This window comes from Tamandua tetradactyla, chromosome 6 (genome assembly GCF_023851605.1).
Source record: "Tamandua tetradactyla isolate mTamTet1 chromosome 6, mTamTet1.pri, whole genome shotgun sequence".
NCBI classification, from domain to species: domain Eukaryota; kingdom Metazoa; phylum Chordata; class Mammalia; order Pilosa; family Myrmecophagidae; genus Tamandua; species Tamandua tetradactyla.
In genome coordinates, this window is record NC_135332.1 from 29,413,307 (window position 1) to 29,436,304 (window position 22,998).

A 22,998-nucleotide genomic window follows, 5' to 3' on the forward strand; every position below is an offset into this window, starting at 1 on the left:
ACATGACTCCCGGGGGTGTGGACCTTCCTGGCAAGGAGGGACAAAGATCCTGGAATGAGCTGAGACTCAGCATCAAAGGAATGAGAAAAACCCTAGAATGAGCTGAGAATTAACATCAAGGGATTGAGAGAACCTTCTAGACCAAAAGGGGGAAGAGTGAAATAAGACAAAGTGTCAATGGCTGAGAGATTCCAAACAGAGTTGAGAGGTTATCCTGGAGGTTATTCTTACGCATTAAGTAGATATCACCTTGTTGTTTAAGTTGTAGTGGAGAGGCTGGAGGGAATTGCCTGAAAACGTAGTGCTGTGTTCCAGTAGCCATGTTTCTTGACGATGACTGAACAATGATATAACTTTCACAATGAGACTCTGTGAATGTGAAAACCATATCTCTGATGCTCCTTTTAGCTATATATCAACAGAAGAGTAGAACATATGGAATAAAAATAAATAATAGAGGGAACAAATGTTAAAATAAATTCAGTTTGAAATAGTGGTAAATGAAAGCGAGGGGTAAGGGGTATGGTTTGTATAACTTTTTTTTCTCTAGTATCATTTTATTTCTTTTTCTGTTGTCTTTTTATCTCTTTTTCTAAATCGATGCAAATGTACTAAGAAATGATTAATATGCAACTATGTGATGATATTAAGAATTACTGATTGTATATGTAGAATGGAATGATTTCTAAATGTTTTGTTTAATTTTTTTAATTAATAAAAAAGTTTAAAAAAAAGAAAGAAGGAGCTAAAATACGGAAGATAAGAAGGAGAGGAGAAAACAGATTAAAAGAATCCAAAGCTCTTAATAAAAAGTCAAAAATTAAAAAAAAAAAAAAAAGAGCAGGCCAGCCGATTGGGCATTTGTCTATCGAGTTCATCCTTCCTGTCCAGGCAAACATACTCTCTGGATAATTTTTTTTGAAGATTCTCCTGAGTCTGGCCCTAAGAGTCTAGCATTCAAGGTTGTATTACACAAGGACAACTATTAAGAAACAGCAGGGAGCAGCAGGAGCCAATAATAAAGCTGTTATCCCTTCACCTCTCCGGCCTCCTTCACCCCACTCCTTCATCCAGGAACTGCTGCCCTTCCCCAGCCCTCCCTCTTCAGAATAGTTCTTGTATCAGATAAAGAGAGAGGAGAAATCCAGCTGCATTTATGAGGGCTGAAAACAAGAGCTGGTAGTTGGAATTTTTTGTTTAATCTGAATAAATGAACAGCGCTAAAACACATTTTAGAGTGGAATTTCTTCAGCAGTTTTGTGGTATCATGTTTGTCATGTTAAGAACTGTGATATTTGAGGTGGAAGGTACCTTAGAGGTGACCTAACTTCATTTTACAGGCAACGAAAAAGGTCCAGGTAAGCTGAGCTGCACATAGTTGTGTCTGATCTTGCTTTTCTCAGGGAAACAGACTTTTCCAGGTTTTTAAACAGCAGGACCTTCTTGCCTGACAAGAAGGTTTTCCTGACCAGAGAGAAGAGTAAAATGGAGTTTTCTAGACACCATCTTCCGGTACTCACCTCAACTTGGGTCAGTTCTGCTCTTGTGTGTGTGAGAGGCAAGGTGCAGAGACTGCGTGAAACTGACTCCAACAAAGGAAGTCAGGTGGGGCTAAAGCATAAGGAATTTAGGATTCAGGGGAAAGTAGGAGTGACAATTTCTGGGAATACTGGTGGAGTCACCTTTTCTGTCTGAATTGGCTCATTTTGTTTTTCTTAGAAGCAAGAGAATGGATTGGGTGGCCTTTTAAGGTTCCTTCCTGTCCAAGGATTCTTACTGAATTAGGTAATATAATAAGGGTAAATCCAATCTGAAATGCCCTCTAAGCCAGTGTTAACTGGAATGAAGCTTTATGAGGGGAAACTTCGGTAGAGCTTCTAGCTTCTCATTTCCTCCTCTGACATGCAGGGATTAGCAACATGGGGATGGCAGGCAGCTGGTGGAGCTTTTTTGGGAATGAAATGTGCTACTACAATGTTAGGGAGGAAAACAAACTCAGGATCTTCCAGAAGAATGGAGGAAAAAGCCGATGGAACCAGGACAGCAAGTAGTCTCAATTATAAGCGTTTAGTAATGGAGAAGGAGAAGAGGGTTTGGTTTACCAAAAACAGGTGGAAGAGGTCCCCTGTGTTCTTTGGGATCTTTTAAAAATACAAGGGCCCTAGAAACTGTGGACAGCTCTGTACTGCAGGGGCAGGTCGCGGCATAGCCCCTTCTAACTGGAAGAGAGGGACCCCCAGTGAGAAGCCATTAAGAAAGGCAAAAGACATGCAAAACAAACAAAATAATCATGACAGAGGGAGAAGGCCAGCAAACCGTCTGGCTCAGTTCTCCCACCCCTCCCTCATCCCCCCACCAACACCTCCCTCTGCTGGAGGCACCTCCAGACAATGTAAACAGTTAATTTGTTCACCTGCAGGCTCTGGGCAAACAAAGGCCTGGTCACACCTGAGTGGATAACTCGATTACCCCTGTAATGCCAGTGTGGTAATGTACACAAATTCTATTACACGGCAAACCTTCCTTTCGGGCATTTGAAATACCAATCAGGCCAATGTCCACCCCCTTTGCTTCCAATTTATTATTGGTGTATTGGAGCTGCACCGAAATGGCAGTAGGATGGTGCTGAGTTAAGGAATCTGGGCAAAAGCACTAGAAGATTATGATCTCCCTCAGCAAGGCTAGGAGGCCTCCTGCTCCCCATTCAGAGTTGGGTCTGAATTCAGTCCTTGTTTACAAGGGAGTTGTTTGAACCACTGCAAGGTACTTTGGGCCAGATCTGGTCTTTCTCCTTAAGGGGGATGGCAGATGGTATATTTCAAACCAAGACAAACAGTTGGTCAAGGTAGTGACATTCACAAAATGAACATAAACACTAAATGACGGGTTAGTTTTTCTTCAGCAAACTCTCCTCCACCAATTCACATACTCAACAATTAAAGAGCAAAACGTGCCTATTTCAAAAACATGTTTGTAGGTATTGATTGGCCATATGCAGAGAACGTTTAAGTTCTTTCAGACACAGAACCTGTTGACTCAGCCCACCTATGTGGAATGTGTGTGGTATTTCTTTATAAAGACGATGTTCCAGATGCTACAAACAGTAGCCCATGAGCTCTGAATGTTCTTCACATCAGCAATGGATCTGCAATGATCCATTCATGGTTTGTTTGTTTTTCCCAGGTCCTTTAGGATCAACAACACTACTCTTTGTTAGATGGGGCTAGGGGTTAGCTTTGTGACTCAGGAACAGAATAACGTTAACTGGCTCATTGAATGCACTATCTTGGCCTTATCAGCACTTGCTCAAACCAATTGAGCTAACTAGATCTGACCCCTCCTCTACACATAATTACATTACAGTCTTGTTTGTCTACAAATGAAATAAGAAGGCAGCTAGCCTAGCCAGAATTTTTTCAGTAATATTATAAGGTAATAAATTATGTACATAGCGATGACCTTTAAATACCACAAGACCCTGAAAAAGATTTCGTTTTGATTGGCACAGTTTTAGCATTATATCTACTTTGCAGTATTTGTAAATTTGAAAATTGGTTCCTAAATCTGAATTTTCAATTGAATTTCCCCTAACAATTATAAATAAAGTGGGAATCTATGCTGTATTTAAGGCAGCCATGTAAACACACAAGAGAAGTGTATGAGTTGGAATAGGTCTGGTTATGTTGTCGACCTCATCAAGAGTGAAAAAACTGACCTCTGATTCAAGATCCACATTATTTTTTTACCTTGCTCAGAATGCGAATGAGGTCACCCCTCTGGAAGGACAGTTCATCTGGCTGGTCACCATGGCAATCCCATAGGCCCTGGTAATAATTGGCGTAGTCCACTGAACAAAGATAGGAGAAATCAAAATTACAAGGACTGTCTTTTCCAAGGAGCCGATATTTTGCTGCAAATGGAAACCAGGGTTCTCCTGAAACCTGAGATTAAGGGAGAAAGTTGGGATGAGATGTAGCTAAACAAATGTCCAGCTTGAGCAAAGGACTGGTGGAAGTTCCCAGTGCCTGCCCATCCAAAAAAAAAAGAGGACTGTGGAAGAAGATCATTAAGTAACATTAAATATTTACAGATTACCTGTGGTAGGATGCTATTCAATAATATGATAGATATATTTATATATTAATAAAAGAAAATCAGGCAGGGGATTTTTCACTTGGTTTGTAAATAAGCAGCACAAAGAGTTTTCCTGCCAGAATTTTTTGATCCAGGGCAGCGAAACTATCCAGTGTTTGTTTCTCTTCATTATGTGTCTGAAGGAACAGGATAAGTCTCCAACTTATGCCTGTTTACAAGAGAGGCTGAGTTAGCCAGTATGCTTCTGCATCAGTTTCACATTCTGTTCTCCTCTGTTACACAAGGAACTTTATTCTGGGCACTTCCCACCCAGGTACTATATGATGTAAGCACCAATAAATACTGAAACGAATGGCCCAGTCTTTAAGTGGAACCAAGGGGGTGTCTCATCCATTACAACTAAATTCTGGGTGGGCTGGCTCTTTTCCAGCATCTCATTTGTAGACCCTGAACATGCCTGCCAAGATTTATCTGCAAGCCCCCGGGGGGAACAGAAACCAAAGTGATCTGCATTAAAAATGAAAGCAACTGAAGACGACAAACCAAGCTTTAGAAGCAGCTGGAGAGATTTACTGGGCTTCTCAGCAAGACTAGATGGCAATGATGCCACAGGACAGCCATCGATTCTTAACAATGAAGAATTTGTATTGATCCTCTTCTACCCGGAAAGGTTAAACACTGGAGTACAAAGTGGGAGAGGATCTGGGGATTTGAATGGCAGGAGAGCTAATGCCCACTAGACCAGAGATGATGTGGCAATGCTCCTGGCTGTGCATGAGAGCTGTAAACAAAGCACCTACCAAAGATAAAATTCCTATTGATGGGAGTCAGGAGCCCTGTTTCTAACAAGTGAGTTTTGGGGACCCTATTCTATGGGGTTCCACCTGTCCATTTCCATGGTCAGTGATGGTACTGGTTGCTGAAGATGGGGAATAGTGGGGAGCAGGTAGGGAGCGAGGGGACAGAGGCCCTGGCTATATTTGCTTTATTTCTCCGTGTTCTTAATGATAAGCAATTGAAATAATAAAGGTGCAGGGGAACCTCCATCCCCACATATCACTGGAATATAATTTTAGTAGGGAGTCAAAGAGTATAAAAACAGGAGGGACCAAGCAATTTAGTTAAATGCAGAAACTGCAAATAGAAGTAAAATGTCAACCATACAGAAACATGGGCATGTTTTCTTTACACAGAAAATTGTATATGCAGTAGACAATAGAGGGCAGCAAATAAGACAACTACAGTAAAAACATTCTGCCACAGAGTTAGGAATATGTTTGGAAGAAAAATTTATCAGGAGAAAAATGCTAACTACTGAAAAGACAAAGTATAAATTTTGGGGGATATCACTGCATGGAATAGTAGAGAACCATCAGTCCTTGAAAAATGAAAGTAGTTTTCCAGAGGATATATTAATGCATTTTCAGATATAATGGAGTTGATTAATCCTCCCAAGATTTTGTCTAAATCTAGGAATGAAAAATATGTTGACATCAATAATCTTCATGGATTTATATTTAGCATAGAAAATCATTATATTAAAATAGATTTTTAAAAAACATACGATATTTTTGAATGGTAAGAAGAACAACCAAGTCATCTGGGCTTTTTCTGGCCTAGCAGAGAGTCACTGCAGGAGTGCTCCCCACGGAGGGCCTGGATGTGGACAGCTCCTATGATTATGGGAACCTTTTGGATATGTATGCAAAGAGTGGTTTGATATTGGATAGATCAGGGACCTGGGGAGAACAGCTAGAAAGAGGCCTATTCTAAAAGCACAACAGACCACAGGGAAAGCAAGAAGCTTGGAGGAAAAGAAAAGCCTTCCAGGAAAAAGAAAAAAAGACAGAAAAGGCCTTTAATTATTCAGACACTACAGGCCCAAAGAAGACAGTGTACAGGAATCCAGGAGATAATTTAGCCTAATCCAAGAATAATGAAAGAACAAGAACTACAACAAGCCAGATGTAAAAAATAAGAAGAAACAAGGGCTAAAAACTGGGAAAAGGTTAGACTTGGCTATCTAGATGGAATTCTAGATCTAGATATCTAGATGGAATTCTTAATAATTCTAATATTAAGGAAATCAGTGAGAAATAACTTCTTAGCTAGACGAGATTGAACTCCACATTGCAGACTCCGTTTAACAAATGTGTGACTTGCATTTTTGTGCATATATGCATATATCTTTACTACATTCATTCCTCAGCATTCACCTACTAAGTGCCAGGGACTGTACTGGATGCTGGAAAGACCACAGTGAGCCAACACATGTCCCTGCTCTTAGGGACGACCAAACAGTGGAGGGGGCAACCATGGAAAAAAGAATTACACAAATACTCATTCATTTATGATTGCAATATAACTGCAAAGGAGAAGCTGAGGGCGCATTGTAAAATACAGAATCTAACCTAGTTAGAGGGCACAGGGAAGGCTTTATTTTGTTGCCGAAAAACGTCTTCAGAGTAGTGAGAAGACCTGAGAGCCTGTAAGAGAGGCTTGCCTCTGTGGACTGCATTTAGGTTCCTTTAGGTTTACACTTCTCTGGTAGCAGTCTGAGATCTGAAATGGTGCAGCATTCTGACCATTTAATTAATTCAAAACATCCTCATTCTCATTTGAGGACATTATTCCATCTAATTATTTTTTTTTCCAGTCTGTCCATTTGGAGTGAAAAACAAAGGAATAAAGCTTAATGCCAGCATTCCTCAATGTCTCTCCAAAACGTAGCTTTGCACTAAATAAAGCCTGGTAATTCAAAAGCAAAGTACTAATATATTCAGCGTAAAAAGACAGAGGACCTAGAGCAATAACGGCACCACTAATAACTAAAACAGTTATAACAATTAACAACAATTACAATGATAGAGAAGCTAATGGATATGATCACTGCATTTAAATTGCTAGCAGAGCTGAGAAGGACTTTTTCTAGAGAATAAAAGGGGTGGCATCTTATTCTCTTTCTTTATCCTATGTAAGAGAAACTCAGCTCCAAGCAAGCAAAATGTCACAGGAAGAATAGCAACAGACCAAATTCTTAAAAAAATAGTATCATTATTCTCACTTTTCCGGGTATTTATTGCAAAGCATTTGTCATTTCATGCCAAGTTCTTTATAACTATGATAGTCATTTCTCTTGCAACTGAAGCCAAGTTGGTGCTACTGTTGTCAGAGTCAATATCTGAAAATTAGCCTCCACGACGTGGAGAGTTTTAAACTAAAAGGACTAGAAACCGTTTTGCCTTTTCCCTTCCATAAGGACAACAGAATCTGACTGTAATCCTTCCAGAGGTCATATGTCACATTGGGCTCTTGTTGGGGGGAGGATAAATAGTTCCAGAATTCAAGCTATGACCGGGGTAAAGAGACTAAAGGCAGGTCAGCACGTTGCTTTTATTTTTTTGATAACCAGAAGATCTGTGCCAATGAGGCCTGGCATTGGGCACAACCTCTTAAATTATCAAAAAGAGAGACAAAACTAGAAGATGGATAAAGCCAGTTCTACCAGAGTATGGTACGCTGAGAATCAGATAAAGAAGGGCAAAGCAGTGTCTCACTGGAGGGTACCTGAAATGTTTTCTAGGGCAGGCCAATGAAGGCCACCACATCCAGCCCGTGAAAGCAGACTCCTGATACCTCACTAACTATTTCAGTAGGAAAAGTATGAAAAAGTTACCAAGCTACACTGACTACAGGCACTAGACAAGGAAGAGCAACTAAACAGTACCATCTATTTATTTTCAGAGCCCTTTAATCATGAGTTTTGAAATTACCATAAGTATTGCTTTGAAGACGGGCAAACATTCCCTGATTTACTCCTTTTATTGGGTCCAAATTTTAGCTGGTTGATGATCAATTAATGTTTGGTCTTCACAAGGAAGTTTCAAAAGGTAAGAGTTATAGATACTTTCTATGGCTTCCGTCAGCTTCTTCTAGTGTGGCAATTCATTCATCCCACTTTAGTGTGAAGTGTCTCAGAGATGGAATGCTCACAAGTAACCATTTCTCTGTCCTCTAGAAATTACTGAAGTTGGTCTCCTCTTTGCCTGAGTTTGCGAATAACTTCGGAGCAAAACAACCTGTTTTCAGATCTTCCTTGGTCAAGGATTTGAAGTATCAAAGGATGATTTATGCTTCCTGGACTGCTTTTTATTGGACATGGCACACCCAAGCAAATGGCAAGTAATTTTAACATAAACAGTATAGAACAAATTTTATTCTTGGCTTCCTGGATATTACCTTTCCACCTGGAAGGAAGATAAGCTCTCATCACTGAAGAGCCTCAGTATTTGAGTGTTAAACTGATGGGCTGGAATTTAGTGAAAATCTGAGGTGTTGAAAAGACACTCATTAAAATAACCCTGTTACTAACAGTCACGCTGTAAACTCAGCTCTTTATAGATTGTACAATCAATACTACAAGGCTGTGATAGATTTTCTAGGTAACAGAATAAAATAAAAGAAATTACATCTTATGGGGTCATTAACACCCAATAAGGATAAACTGAATTCCTCTTATTTTCTTCTTCTGATAAGATCTAGTTGGGTCTTAAAAATGTTAATAATTTCATCAGGGAAAAAAAAGCACAGCATTCAGGAAACAGGATCCATGGAATGGGAGAGAAAAGTACTTGGATTTTAAAGGTAACACTGCTGGGAGCAAAGCAAGAGAGGAAAGGACAATTTGCTTAAATTTTCCCCCCAAATGGCATGTGACACCCTGAAAAAAACTAAGTAAAGCAAAACTGTGTAGCTTGCTTACTGTGTAAGAATTCACCAGTGACCTACAGCCTTCTACTTTTTTTTTTTGCATGGGCAGGCACCGGGAATTGAACCCAGGTCTTCGGCATGGCAGGTGAGAACTCTGCCTGCTGAGTCACCGTAACCCACCTGAGCTCTCTGCTTTCAATATGACTTCATTGGTGCTGCCTGTCCTTTCCCCACCGATCTCTAATATTTTATTGTTATAAAGGTAAGTAATAACATTTGTATGTTATATATTTGTTGCTGTTCGTACAGCTCCTTTGGAGAAAAGGCATTATATAAATTCAATAAATAAACAAGTAAACACAAATAATAAAAATTCCTGCCTCAGATTCAGCAGAGAGTACAAACAGTCCTCCTCTGTATTTTTTATTTTCACGTGGGCAGGGTGTGGGAATCAAATTCTGGTCTCCGGCATGGCAGGTGAGAACTCTGCTGCTGAGCCACCGTGGCCTGCCCTCTCCTCTGTTTTTTAATCACTAAGTCACCAATCCTTGTAACTGGTGAGAAGTATAAACCATAGAAACATATTTAGAGCTTGCTACACTTTAAGAACACCTATTTTGGAGGCAGGAAGCAAGAAGAACAAAAGGTGCTTTTTTTTTTTAAACCTTATTGAATGATAGTTGTTGGAATATTTAAGAAATAAATCCCCCCTCATTTCCCAGATGTAACTTTTAAGAGAAAGGCAGAAGAAGGGAATGAGGGAGAAAACCAAAACTACATTTTAGAGTTTTGTTAAAAACCGCTGCTTCCAGAAGGGAGTTTAATAGAAATCTGGCCAAAGGAAGCTTATAGATATTCTGTCCAAGCTGTCCACATAAAGAGTTTTTTTCCCCCTGCACCAGAGAAGGAAGTTGGCTGAGAAAAGTCATAGTGGAACAAGAGTTGGTCAGCAAACAGATTTTCTGTTGGAATTCAGTACAGCAAACAGAAAACAATGTTCTAAAGGATTCTGGATCCTCCAGATAGGTTTCAGAATGGGCCTAAATATATGTGTAATTTTATAGACCTAACTATATAATTCAAGGCTACACTAACATTACTGCATCATACTTACCTGGTTGCTTTCTTTCTCTCTTGTTTTGGCATATGACTTAGATGCTGCCTCTTCCCCATCTTTTCTCTCCCCTGGGAGAAGTTGAGCTCTAAATTGTTTTAAGTATTCACTTCTTGGAAAGAATTAACCAAGGAAAAGGGGGCTTTGCTGAATGGAGAAGGAAGAGAAGAAAATCACAAGGAAAGGAGAAGAGAGGAGAATGGGAAAAGGCAGGGCTAGGGAAATGGAAAGGAGAGGGAGGTAAAGAACTCCTAGGTTTATGATAATATAGAATCTCTAAGAAAAAACCAGCTAGTATCTAAATCAGCAATGATTCAGCCTCTGCTGATGGAATATATGTCCTTGAGGTAGCCCTTGCAGCAAGCAGCATTCCTTTACTGACAACAATGGAATGGGTCCTTAGTGGAGGATGTCTACCACTTAAGGAGGCTTTAGAGGAGATCTGACCTTAGAAAGGATAGGCTCACTAACAGCCTGAAGCATAGTTAACAGTCTGGGATGAATAAGTTGCAATTTTGTATTCAACAAACCTGTTACATATTCATTTCCAAATGTGCCTGGAATCAAACCAGGCCATCAGAAGTCAGCATCACCATCAATTCTATTCTTCACCCCACGTTCACTTTTCAGATCTGACACATTTCCATTCCCCTCTGAACTTCCAATCTCCTGGCCTCTCAGAGAGGCGACATTTCCATTCTTTCCATTCTCACTCCTCCAATCTCTTAGAGATGAGGCAATTCTATTTTCACTGTACTGATTTAAGAAATACAGATAGGAAAAAATAAATATCTGGTTTGGCTTCCCAACCTCTCTAGGATAAGTCTTAGCTGTTATGGGAATAATAATTAGAGTGAATGGGAGGTTGCTTTTAAAGGTAAGATAATTCTTTACTCACTCATTCATCTTATTTGGGGCTTTGCAGCTTGACACACCAGCACCCTCTTAATTAGAGAGTCTGGTAATGTTTGTAGCTTTGGAGAAAGGCACTTTCTCCAGCCAGAAGTCCAAATATCCTAGCCAGTGCCTGTGCATTTATAAAGCTCTCATACCGTCTTTCCGTTGAGTGCCACTCTCATCCTCTTCCAGATCGTGCTCTTCATCTAAGGGGATAAGAACATTCAGCATAAGCAATTAGTTGTCAACAGCTACGTGTTCTTTTTACTTGACTGGTCTGCTCATCACCCTCTCTTCTTTAAGAAAAGTGTAATTACAAGTTCTTTTTTTTATTATCACCTTCAAATGGGCCTTCTCCTCCTCCTTTGTTCATTCATCCACAAACATTATAAGTGCATTCATCCACAAACATTTTAAGTGCAAGGCACTGTACCAGGGACTGGGGATGTAGCATTGGACAAAGCTGGGCATGTCCCTGTCCTTAGGGAGCTCCTACTCCATTAGATTAGTTAGGCACCACGCTGGAAAACCCTCCTAAATCCTTTTCTTCAAAACCTATTTCTTCTCTCCTTTTGGAGTCTCTTCAAAATGTATTATCTTCATGAAAGCATCCCTGGGCACCCCAGAGTTAAGGATGCATGTGCATGGTTGTATGTGTACGTGCCGTGCACAGCACGTGTTTAAACCTCCGTGATTAATTAGCTTTTAGTATATCAATCTTTTTTCAGCTGTAGCTGAGGCTAATTTTATTTCCTGGCTAGGCTATCTTTTTACTGTCCTTATTCAGCCTGCCTAGTTCATTAGAGTGTAAGCTCTTGAGGGCAGTCAGAATGGTCTTCTAATTAATCGCTGCAGTTACACATGGTTTCTATGTCAATGCTATTTGTCTAACTCCAGTAAGGTGGTTTAAATGGTCAAAGTCCTAACATGATGGGCCTAATCTGTTTCATCCAGATTTCATGTTGCCAGACAAAAATAGGAATTGGGCCTCTTTATAAGGAAGGCCTGAGTACCAGAATCATATCTAGCTATTTTATATGTGGAATAAAATAAGCAAAAATACATACATTATTCTTCTATTTACCACTACTACCTTCTACACACACTTTCATACATGCAGTAGATAGGCATAATAAGCCACATTTTTAGGACTGAGTACTCAGTTTCTTATGGGCACATTTACTTTCTCATTCCGAATCTTGCTTCTCCATAGTTATGTCATTAAAAGGCTCATTCCTTTATTCATTGTTTTAAATCTCTATTTTCATTTCCTTTATTTGGTCCAAGAGATAATTTTTGATATGTCCTTAATAAAGAAATCAAAACATTATCTTATTTATTTACTTTTTAATGCAAAGTTTATAGGGCAATATGATGTTCAGTATGTCAGATTGAGGGAAAGTAAACATAAAGCACATAGGTAAGAAAAAACAGAATAAAAATGTTAGAACACTATAGGACATTAAAGAAGTAAATGGTTTCACATGAAAAAGCTACTGCTTTCTGCAAGAAAATAAAAATTAAAGGATTAATACTCTGGGGGAAATAAGTCATCTGCTAACAAGACAGAAAAGTTTATTTATATATATAGTTATATATGTGTTTACATATACATGTTTTTATATATACACTTGCCCTAAAAGATGCTGTGGGAGAAGGAGCACTTTGATTCAACTTATCTAACCTCCATGGACGACCTAGAAGCAAAGAACATCCTACTTATCACCTGTAGTCCCTGCTCCCCACCACCATCATGAAGATAAAGATGTAAGATAATGGAAGAATGAAATCAAATATGGGGAATAGATCATGCTGAAATAAATCACATTAAACATCATTCTTTGCACACTGTCTTCTCATTACTTGTCCGCTTCCTTCCTCTGCTGTGATGCTTTTCCTTTTCAACGTGGGACTAATTTCATAGGTTTAAAAATATTAAAACAAGAGTTAGCACAACCTCAGTTTTAGAGATACCCAATAATTTGGAAAGAGAGTGGCTCTTTTGCTGATATCAAACAACTTAATCATGAAGACCAATAATTTGCTGTGCTTAGGCACTTTTGCAGAGAGTTGATTCTACCTCTGCTGTCTGTGTGCAGCTGTCTCTTCCTCCCAATTCTAATCAATGTAAATTGGGTCAGATCTCCGCTGTGAATTACAAATTGGATCCGAAGTTGGAGGGTCACTGTGCCTGCTACTCCACCTCCTTCCCACCACCATTAGATTGGAAGCTACACCAAAGATCTTTTCTAAATAAATCAGGCTTTATTGTAAAACTCGGCCACTGACGAGACATAACCTCATTAGCATTGATTTTTAAATAAATTATTGAAAGTGGCTTGCCTGCTCTTTGCATTTGTAAAATAGAAGAATGTAAATGTATTTGCAATGATAAAAAAGAAAACCAAAAACTTGATTCCTTTATCCTTTCAGGCAACAGCACTTAATCTAGTCATGATACAAAAATGGAAAAAAAAATCCGTTGTTCTATGTAGTTCAATTCCAGACAAGATACTTTGATTTCCTTTGCGCCTTTGACGTCATCTGGAAAGAAAGTAGAACACTGGTCGTAGATGTTAAATATCATTTACCACCATTACTAAGCTCCGTGATGGATGTGAACTGGAAGGTTCCAATCCCCACATCTGTCCTGCGGAACACTGTTCTTGGGTAACTGTAAAGGGGCTCAAGTCAAGAAGCCATGCTATTGATGTTAGATTCTGGGTGTGGTACCTTCGGGATTTTAAAGACTGAGTATTGAGCATTGCCACATAGGGAAGGGAGATGCCTTCCACAACTGGCTGTAAAGTTCACAACCCTCCCAGCTTCAGAGGGCACAATGCAAATAGAGAGGCACTTAATTTATTTCAGATCCTTCAACGAAACCAGACTTATATCTTTCAAACTCCAAAGGCAAGACAACTAGTTATACAGCAATAGAAAAAAAAATCCTTTGCTCACAAAAGGGGTGGATTAAATGATTGTATTTCTCAATTTCATTAATCTATAAAGTGAGACTTTTGATTTTAAATATACTATTTTGAAAAATATTTAGTTTAGGCTAAAGAGCTTGTTCAACTTCATAAGAACATTACTTAGCATTCTTAGCATTAAATCTCCTGAAATACATCTTCATTTAAGAAAGAATTAAAATTTATATGCTAGCTCAACTTTACACAGTAATATATTATAATGGTCCTTGCTCCTAACAGGGCATATGGGACCCCAATCTTACATAAGTTTTAAATAAATTAACCTCTAAAGATTAGTGTCCACTTATTACATTAAATGCTCTACTTGATTCCCAAATATCTCATCTCAATTGGGAAAACAGTTGAGGAAGATTCTGTTAAGTGTGTGAACACGTAAGAGAATCATGGGGCATCACAAATGAGCATCAGTATCCAGAGAGTCAATTTCAATCAACATTCTTGGCACAGTGTCAGGGACACTAATGAGAGGCTGAAAGGAATAGGGCATTGGATCCACTTCGGAGGGACAGAGAGGAGCCAGTTTCCCGCAATATCTGGAGTGCTACTCTGATACTCCCTTGCACAGTGGGTTCAACTCACTCATAGTGGGTACTCTGATACCCCTCTGACATCGGCTAAACTAATGAGGAGGGAATAATATTTAAAAAAACTACTAGATCAGGAAGGGGGTGGTATCACTTTCCTTAAACAAAGCAAAGTGACAAAAGCTTAAGAATGGCCAAATGTTTCAAAGTGCAGCCAGATGCCAAGTTGCTGTGGTGACAGATGCAACAGAAATACAGGAAAGGTAGACTCAAAGCACAATGGGAACAAAATACACAAAAGAAGAAATAGAAGCCATTCTGCAGCATGACACAGATAAGTTATTCATCTCATGGATGGTATAGCATCTCCCAAGACAACATGGAAAAAAATGAGCAAGATTCTAATAACAGATTAAGTTCTGTATTGTGTACTTGGTAATCTCAACTGTTTCCTCAAAATATTTGCATCTGATCTTGTATGGTCTTCATGTATAAGGTATTAAGTTCAATTTGTACTAACTGCAATGCTTGGAATGTACTGAATTTAATTCCACAAATAATAATTGCACACCTACTAATTTGGGAGAAAAACCTGAACATAAATAAATGTAGAAAGGACTAAAACAAAGCTTGATTTCGGTTGCATATCTGGGAGAGTGTCACTGAGGAGACATATTTGAGAAGTGAGTGTAGGATTTCATTGGCTGAGGTCACAGGAAGACTACTTTAGGTAGAAGAAACAGCGTGTTACCAATTTCAGCATTGGCTGAGCTGTACCGTGCAGTTGAACCCTCTATGCAAGGGAGTGAGTGAGAAAAGGCCAGGAAGCTTGGAAGATGCCGGATGACGACATCTACTCTTCCTCCATTTTCCTCCCATGGAACATTGCTTTTCCATGAAATTGGAAATCACTTTCTTAAATCATTTTTTAATTTGGGGTTCTGCTTTTCTTTTCCTAAGACCACTTACTAACACCGTGCTCCCTTTCTGTGAGTCAGGAAGACTGTAGAGGGGGAAAAATAATTCCACAGAATGCTTGTTTCCATTTGACTCAAATTTATAAAAAAACAACAGTTATATATTTATTATAAAGCATTCTGGTTTCTGAGTCTCTAATAACCTCCTGGGGCAGTGCAGGCAGCACTGGAATATGTATAGAAATTCCCAGGGAGGACTCTTCATCTCTCTTTCCTTTTGTTCTCCTGAAATCTCTTTAGAAAACTCAGCCAGATTCTGGGGCTGCAAGGCCCCAGTTACAGCTCCTTAAACATCTCAGGTGCCTTATACTGGAGTCAAGCCTCGAGGCCCAGACAAACAGAAACCTGATGAAATTGCCCTTTTATGTAATGCTGAATCATGAATTGGGCCTATGCTGGTCTGTGAAATAAATTCAGAGGGGGTAGAGAAAGGGCTCACAAAACTTCCATTTTCTTCATATTGCTTTAGCATTTCTTTGTGCTAGTTCTCTACAGTTTAATCTATTGCAAATGAGATTTTAAGAATTAAGCGTTCACATATGCTTAACATGGATGTTAAAAATCCTACTAGAGGCCAACCTTGAAACTATTTAGGGACTAACATTTCTGTGGTCTGGCTGAAAACCTCGAGTGTCCTGGTTTCCTTTCATGGAGAGAGGAGTACATAGCAAGTGCTAATCATCCTATGACTAATTGATAGAGTGTGTTTAATTTGATGACTATTTTGATTAGGAAAAAAAAATTATTGACTTTGTATGTAGTATGGTTATTTTTCTCTCTACCAGAAAGTCTGGAAATTACGGTCTGGAAAGGAGACCTCTCTTACATGGTCTTTCCTTCCTCACAGACAGTGAAGGCTCGCTTAGGCCCCATCCCAGAGAGGAAGGATTAGCAGGCAGAACCGTCAATGCTATACATTCTTCACAAAGCACATTTATCTGTTCTAATGAAGCAAATGCTAGAGGCCCACGTCATTTGACTGTTGATGGGTATGCAATGTTAGCACAATCTAACATTAGTGTCGGCTGTCCCTCCACCCAGCACCTGGCCTTGCAATAAAAATGGGCCGAGCAGAAGGTGTGCTCTACATTCCATCTGCTCAGGAATTTCAATTTTACCTGCTTCATACTCTTAGTGGAAAATATCCAACCAGACTGTCTCAGGTCCAGATGGTAGTATGGGTGCTAGCAATTCCCCAACTCTTCAAGGAGGTAACACTTCCTATTTAACCATCACTAAATTAACAGTAGCCAGCATTTATTGAGCGCTCACTGTATGCCAGTGTACTGTTCTAAGTACTTTAAATACTAAGTACTAGTATTTAAAAGTACTAAGTACTAGTATTTAAAGTACTAGTTCTAGATTCCTCATAGCATCCTTCTAAGTAGCTTCAATTATTATCCCCATTTTACAGAAGGGAAAAAAAGACAAAGAGAGGGCAAATAACCTGCTCATGGTCTTACAGATAGCAGGTGGCAGAGCAGCTCCATCCTGACTTCAACCCAGCACTTTTACGTGTGATACCACTCTGTCACTCACATGTTGCCACTCTTTAGGCCTTTTCACATTTCCTCTCACTTCCTCCAGAACTGGTAGTGGGGCACATGCAAAGCTTTAAAAACAATTTCAGAAGCAACAAGCTGAGTGGAGTGGATACGAAGTTGGGGATGGAGACTTGTGGCTGAAATGCTCAAATCATAATTAAATGTCAACCTTTCAACTCCAACATTCTCTGTAAAAGCTGTGATAGACAGAGGCTTTTAGGAGAGAACCTGTGTCCTGGAAAAACATCGTCCTTTGGAAACTTAGAAACTGAGCCAATATTTCTCTAACCCAAGGAAAGAGGCCCTGGCTTTCCTATTGTGTAACATTCTTTACTTCTGAAGGGGAGTTGTGTGGACACAAGGGTGAGTGACTTTCCTCAAGAAAGCAGACCAGCCTGCATGCCCTTGGGTCTACTCCAACATCCAAACTAGCATGAATTTTGGAGGTCTGCCCTGATGCCCTGGGCAGTGCTTGCTGGCTGAGTGGAGGCATTTAGGAGGTGGGAGGAGGAGGCCGTTAAGGAGCCAGTCATACATCCATCCCTCCAACCTGGGGTAAGGTGATGGTCCCAAACTCATTTTATTTCCCGAGGCCTCTTTCCCTTTTGCCCTTTTTTGCTCTGCATCTCTGAGCATCAGCCCCCTTTCTCCCTGGCTCCTTTGAGAACTAAACCTGGTGAATGAAAACACCCATTTAACTCCTCAGAAGGCTGATGGTTCAGTGAGGTTTTTCCCCTGAGTGCTCTTCCACAACCATAACCTGAGTGGATCAGCATCCGGATATTTCCCCAAGTCTGGGCAGGAGAGGGTGGAATGTGGGCTGACTAGGAAGATTCTGACCAAGCTGTGGAGCGCATCTCCTTTTAGAGAGTGTTGTGAATTAGATCCATTTCTGCACCCCGCTGTTGCAATGGAGCAGACTGTGAAAGGGAAGATTCTCAGAGGAGCTGTGTTTTAATGTAGCAATTTGATTCAATTTTCCACTCTATAAAATTACCCATCACTGCTCGTTGCTTTCTAACAGACACCTTCACTCTTAATTTAACAATCCTATCGAATTCTGCCAGGGAAATTGGAAAAATTTATCACCTGTGAAATTTTATTTTCCTTTGGTTGTATCTGTTTTTGTAAAACTTCATTAACGACGATGACTTGCTGAGGAAATTATCATTTTTTTTTAACTTCAGACACGAGAAATGGCTCGACCTCAACCAAGATATCATTTGCATAATAAAACACATCAAAAAGGCTGGGAAAGTTGGGACCGCAGAAGCTGGAAGTGGTAGGAGAAGAAACAGGCTCTCCTCAGTGGTTGGATGGGAAGTAACTGGAGTTCCCAGCTGGGAAAAAGTGTGTGACCACAGGAAGGAGCCCTGCTCCATGACTGAGCAAGCAGTGACGTGGCTTTTACCTTAGGAAAGAGATAGAATGCTATGTGGAGAGGGCTGGACCCTTTCCTTAGGAAACCTTGAAATGCTAGGTGCTTACTGATGATGCTTTTTAGCAACCAGCCCTGTCTTCAGGGCCCTGAGTGTTGGGTTCACCTTTGTTCCCAGGTTCACCTGGGATTGAGGTTTAAATTACTATAAAGTTAGGCTTAACTTGAATTTCTCAGAAGAGCACTTGAACTCCTGGCAAATTTCCACAGGAGTGAGCTTTCTGAATGGACTTGAGGATTCCGCATTCCTGTGGTCTAACTACCTCACAATTAAAAGGCGCAGGCTTTGGTTTTCCCCATTCCATTCTGACCCCCGCTGTGCTCTGCACTGTTCACCAGCTGCTGCTACCCCACGAGAAGAGGCTGTGAGGACGCAGTCATGACTACACATTTTTTGAGATGCCAGTTTTCATGCCTCTGGAAAAAAGAAATAAATATATGTTGTAGAACTGCTGTAATGGTGGGCAGAGGCAACAGGTTAGACATTTTTAAGAGAAGTAACTTGATTCGTGGTATATTTCAAGTAGGTAATAATAAGTTGCGCTACATCAAGGTTTTATGTTATAAATAATAAATAAATAAATATATATAATAGAAAGGTTTGTCAGGAATTATCTATATTCCTACACACTTTCGAAATCCTTCATAATTTTTAGCTAACTTTCTATTATTTTTACAATTACACAGAAAAAGTGTTGAAATTAGATAGTTTTGATGACTCACTCTCAAACTCACAGTGAGCCAATGAAAACCGACATGAGTATGCTTAACTCTTTAACTTGTCTACACAGGTAAGAAATGATTTCACATGGCACAGTTGAAAGACACTCACTGGTCAAATTCATCTTGCTCCCAGAGCAAGGGGGAGCATCTATGCTGAGAATCACTTCCCTGTAGCTTTCCTACATTCTCTCTTTCAGAAGGTGAAGGTCAGATTTGGCTCTCTGGGGTTTTCTGTTTCATTCTTCTATCAGGCCAAGAAGTTTCTGAAATGAGTGGAAGATAATTAGAAAATGAAATTTCTCACCTGGTAAGACTTCATAAATATCTTCTTCCTCTTTCTCCTCTGCAAGCTCTTTTATCCCCATATTCCCAGGCAAGATAATCGGTCTGCACTGGGAACCAGAATTTGGGGAGTTGAAACCATCAATGTCATCATACATCTCTTCCTCCTCTTCCTCTTCTTCCTCCTCCTCCTCTTCATAGGGAATGGTTAAGGAGCTCAGATCTGCCAGAGAAAAGATGAGAATGACTCAAGATAGAGAGAAAAAAAGAATAAGGCAGGGAAGAAAAGAGGGAGAAGGAGGAGGAGGGATGAGAATAAAACATGTCAAAAGAAAATGAAACACTAGGTTAAGTGCTGTGATTTCTAATGTGGCAGGAAATCTACAGAAAAGGCCAGACCAGCACTGTGTCAGGTCTAAACCATTGCACATAAATCCTTTCTTGCAATAAAACTTGATCAGGATGAAGCAGCCCTGAAAAGTATGGGGGTGTGAATGAGACATGAGGTGAAGGGAAGAAAACAGGCCAGAAGAGGAAATGTCAATGTGCCAAGCACTGCTCATCAAGTATAAAACTGGAAGAGTGAGTGATTACCTACAGTTCTCCGAGGCACACACAGCTGTGGGAATCATGGTAGCTTCGGTGGGGTATTTGAGCTGTCAGAAGACCATCTCACTAATGATGTCACTGAGAAGTTTCAGACAAGTTTGTTTGTAAAGAGAAAAGTGAACAAAGATGGAGGAGGAAAAGAAAAGTGGGGTATGACAAAATAAACAGTAATACAAGACTAAATGGAATGGCTGAACGATGTAGTTCCAATGTCCTATTGCAACTGTTCAGTCTCAGTGACTCAAAGTGGGTCACTGCATAGAGGATGTTGAGCCATTACAGCACTGGAGAGCACCAGGGAGATTGGTATTTTATTTTAATGGAGAACTGGGAAGGTTCATTCTCCAATGTGTAGCACAGAGTGCTCTCTGAAACCCTGTTAAGAGGCCTCCACAGGATGGGCGAGTGCAGTCAGCATACACTGGGGAAGGAAAGAATGTAGAGACATCCAATGCTCATTTCAAAACACAATAAAACTGTTTGGCTTGATTAGGCTTTTAATAAAGATTTTGCAAGAATTTTCATTTGAATTCTGGTGCCACATCATATAAGGAAAGGATCAAAGACACATTTGTGACTTAAACCACATGTTTTTATTTTGTTTGTTTTAAAATAAAATGGAATGAATAATTTCTTCATTGTGGGATTCTGAAAGTACCACAGGGTACAGCTCAATAAAGCTGCTTTGAGTTTTATTGAGGTTTACACACTTAGGGGTATATTACACGCATAAATCCAAGGCACCTAGATGAGAGTGTACCCTGTAGTCTTGCCATCAATGTTCATGTTTGCCTAGTTCCAGTCTATTATATGTGACACACTTTGTAGATGCAATAGTTTGTTTTTGTGATAGCAAAGGCATAACTGAGTAAAATAGGCAATTCCTGTAATTAAAGCTCTGGTGCTTCCTTCTTTTTATCCACAATAAAATCCTATAGCAGAATAAAGAGATGAAGAGGCTTATTGGTTTTAGGCTGACATGCTTCTCCCTAGGTTTCAGCCATGTATTAAGTGTGGCATCCTGCCACGATGGCATATAAGAGTTATGTGCGGTCAAGTGATGACTCAAGGTTGGCTATGTCTGCCTGCCAGGCCACTCCCAGACAAGGTTTCCTTGGCCACACTCACTGCTGTGCCTTCAGGTTGACCAGCAGAGGGTACTCTAAGAGCAGTCATTTAACATCTTCAGATAGGACTCTTCCCATCTTAAAGCAAGGAGCATTTTCTTGTGGCTTGGATAACAGCAATTTGTTTTTAATGTCCAATTGTCCCTGCAGGCTACTTAGATTAGTTTAGATTTCTACTTCTTACTAAGGCTAAAATAAGAAGATTTTGGACTTAAATTGCAATTAGACGACTTCAAGTTTGATGTTCATGAATTTCCTTTCCAGAATATAAGTGGTTAGGAGACAATGAGTTAGGAGTTTCCAGAATTTCCTTTTTTAATGATTATGAAAATTACAGACTTGCCTATAGGTAGGTAGCTGAACTAGAATTATATCAGAGGTCATCTCCAGGTTGATGTTTCTTTACCTTCTGATTCATACATGTTGCTATAATATGGGGGATATGGTGAGGAGGGTGGAGAGAAGAAAGGGCAGAAAAAATACATCTTGAAGGCTAAGGATTATAATTATGCAACAAAACATCAACTGAAAATTCACTATAGTATTGTTCCTATAACAATGACACTTACCCTTTAGCAAGAAACTTATTTGATCCACCCAATCTCTGGCTTCAGATGGATTAGTAGCTGTAAACTAGAGAAAAATTACCGAGTTAATTTATCACCTTCATTAATTTCCATGACACCCAATAGGATTTCAAAGGAAGCAAGCTGTGAGTTGGGTTTCAGAGTCAAGTTCAGGATTCTTTGCTTGCTTAATATTTAAAAAAAAGACCAAATACCTCACTCAAAACTATTCTTTTTTCCTTTAGCAATTTTGCACACTCAGAGATGACAGCTATTTGAATTACCCTGTGTCCATTCACTTAGCAAGCATTTACTTGAGCACAGTTAACAGAACACAACAACAACAACAAAAACAAACCAAAGTTCCTGACTTTCAAGAATAATGCACGAGTTATGGAGAAAACATACACATATAAAATAGGAACACTGCAACACAGATGCATTTCCTACCAACTGGATGTTGAGAGAGTACAGGGAATACATTGTTTCCTAGAGTAAATCAGGGAGGCTTGTTGAAGTAGTACTATTTGGTTAGCTTTAAGAGTTGGTGGAACTGACTGGTGGAGGGAGTCGGACATTTCAGCTTGGGAGAACCATGTCCAAAGGGATAGGAACAAGAACATCTTGTACGGAGAGGTAGGCAGAGCAGTTTGACTGGAGAATAACAACAGATGAAGACGGAGAGATGAAGGGCAGAAAAAAGTTGATAGAAAGTCTCTGAGTACTAGGAGTTTAGACTTCTAGTACTAAGGAGAAACCCACTGTAAATTGTAGCAAAAAGAGTGGGCAATTATATCAACAGTTGTGGGTAAGAGGGTTTGGAACAGGTTGAAGCTGGAGACAAAGAAAGACTAGAAGGCTGCTTAACTAGTCCCATGGGTGAAGTGATAGGGACTTAACTACTGCAATGGCTGTGGAAATAAATAAAAAGCGAAAGATCAGAAGGACACTGTAGATAAAGAATCCACAGACCATGATAATGATTTGGATTCAATGGACCAAAGAAAGAAGAAGTAAACAAACTCTACGTTCTGATTCACAAAGCAGACTAGTCAAGCATTAATCCTTAGTAATTCTTTTATTTTAAATGAATCAACTTGGAATGACTGTTTGTGGAAAATATTTTTATTATCTGGCCACTGAAGAAAGAGAAAGTTACATGCTGTATAAGAAATCCAGATTCTTATTAATACTTATTAATAGATAGTCTCATTTTTAATTTCTTAAAAAAATTTCTATTAAAGTTTTCTGGAGAAATTGTTTTAGACATATAAACTTTGATCTGGATGAGGTACCATCGCAATTTAATAATTAAAATGTCTCAGAATTATACCCAATGCATACATCTATATTAATATATTTATAAAGAACTCTATAGAAAAGTTTTAGTTTATATTTA

General features: G+C 39.5%; 1 protein-coding gene across 3 annotated transcripts in view; it reads right to left on the bottom strand.

Annotated features, from left to right (window-relative positions):
- Window positions 1–22,998, bottom strand: part of SKAP1 (src kinase associated phosphoprotein 1) — a 312,290-nt gene that overhangs the window by 21,043 nt on the left and 268,249 nt on the right. For all 3 annotated transcript variants that reach the window (XM_077164647.1, XM_077164649.1, XM_077164648.1), the window contains 4 exons: window positions 21,603–21,666; window positions 19,320–19,520; window positions 10,972–11,022; window positions 3,747–3,847 (listed from right to left, as the gene is read on the bottom strand). In XM_077164647.1, the coding sequence (XP_077020762.1) occupies window positions 3,747–3,847; window positions 10,972–11,022; window positions 19,320–19,520; window positions 21,603–21,666 (417 nt within the window). The remainder of the gene's footprint in view (window positions 1–3,746; window positions 3,848–10,971; window positions 11,023–19,319; window positions 19,521–21,602; window positions 21,667–22,998) is intronic.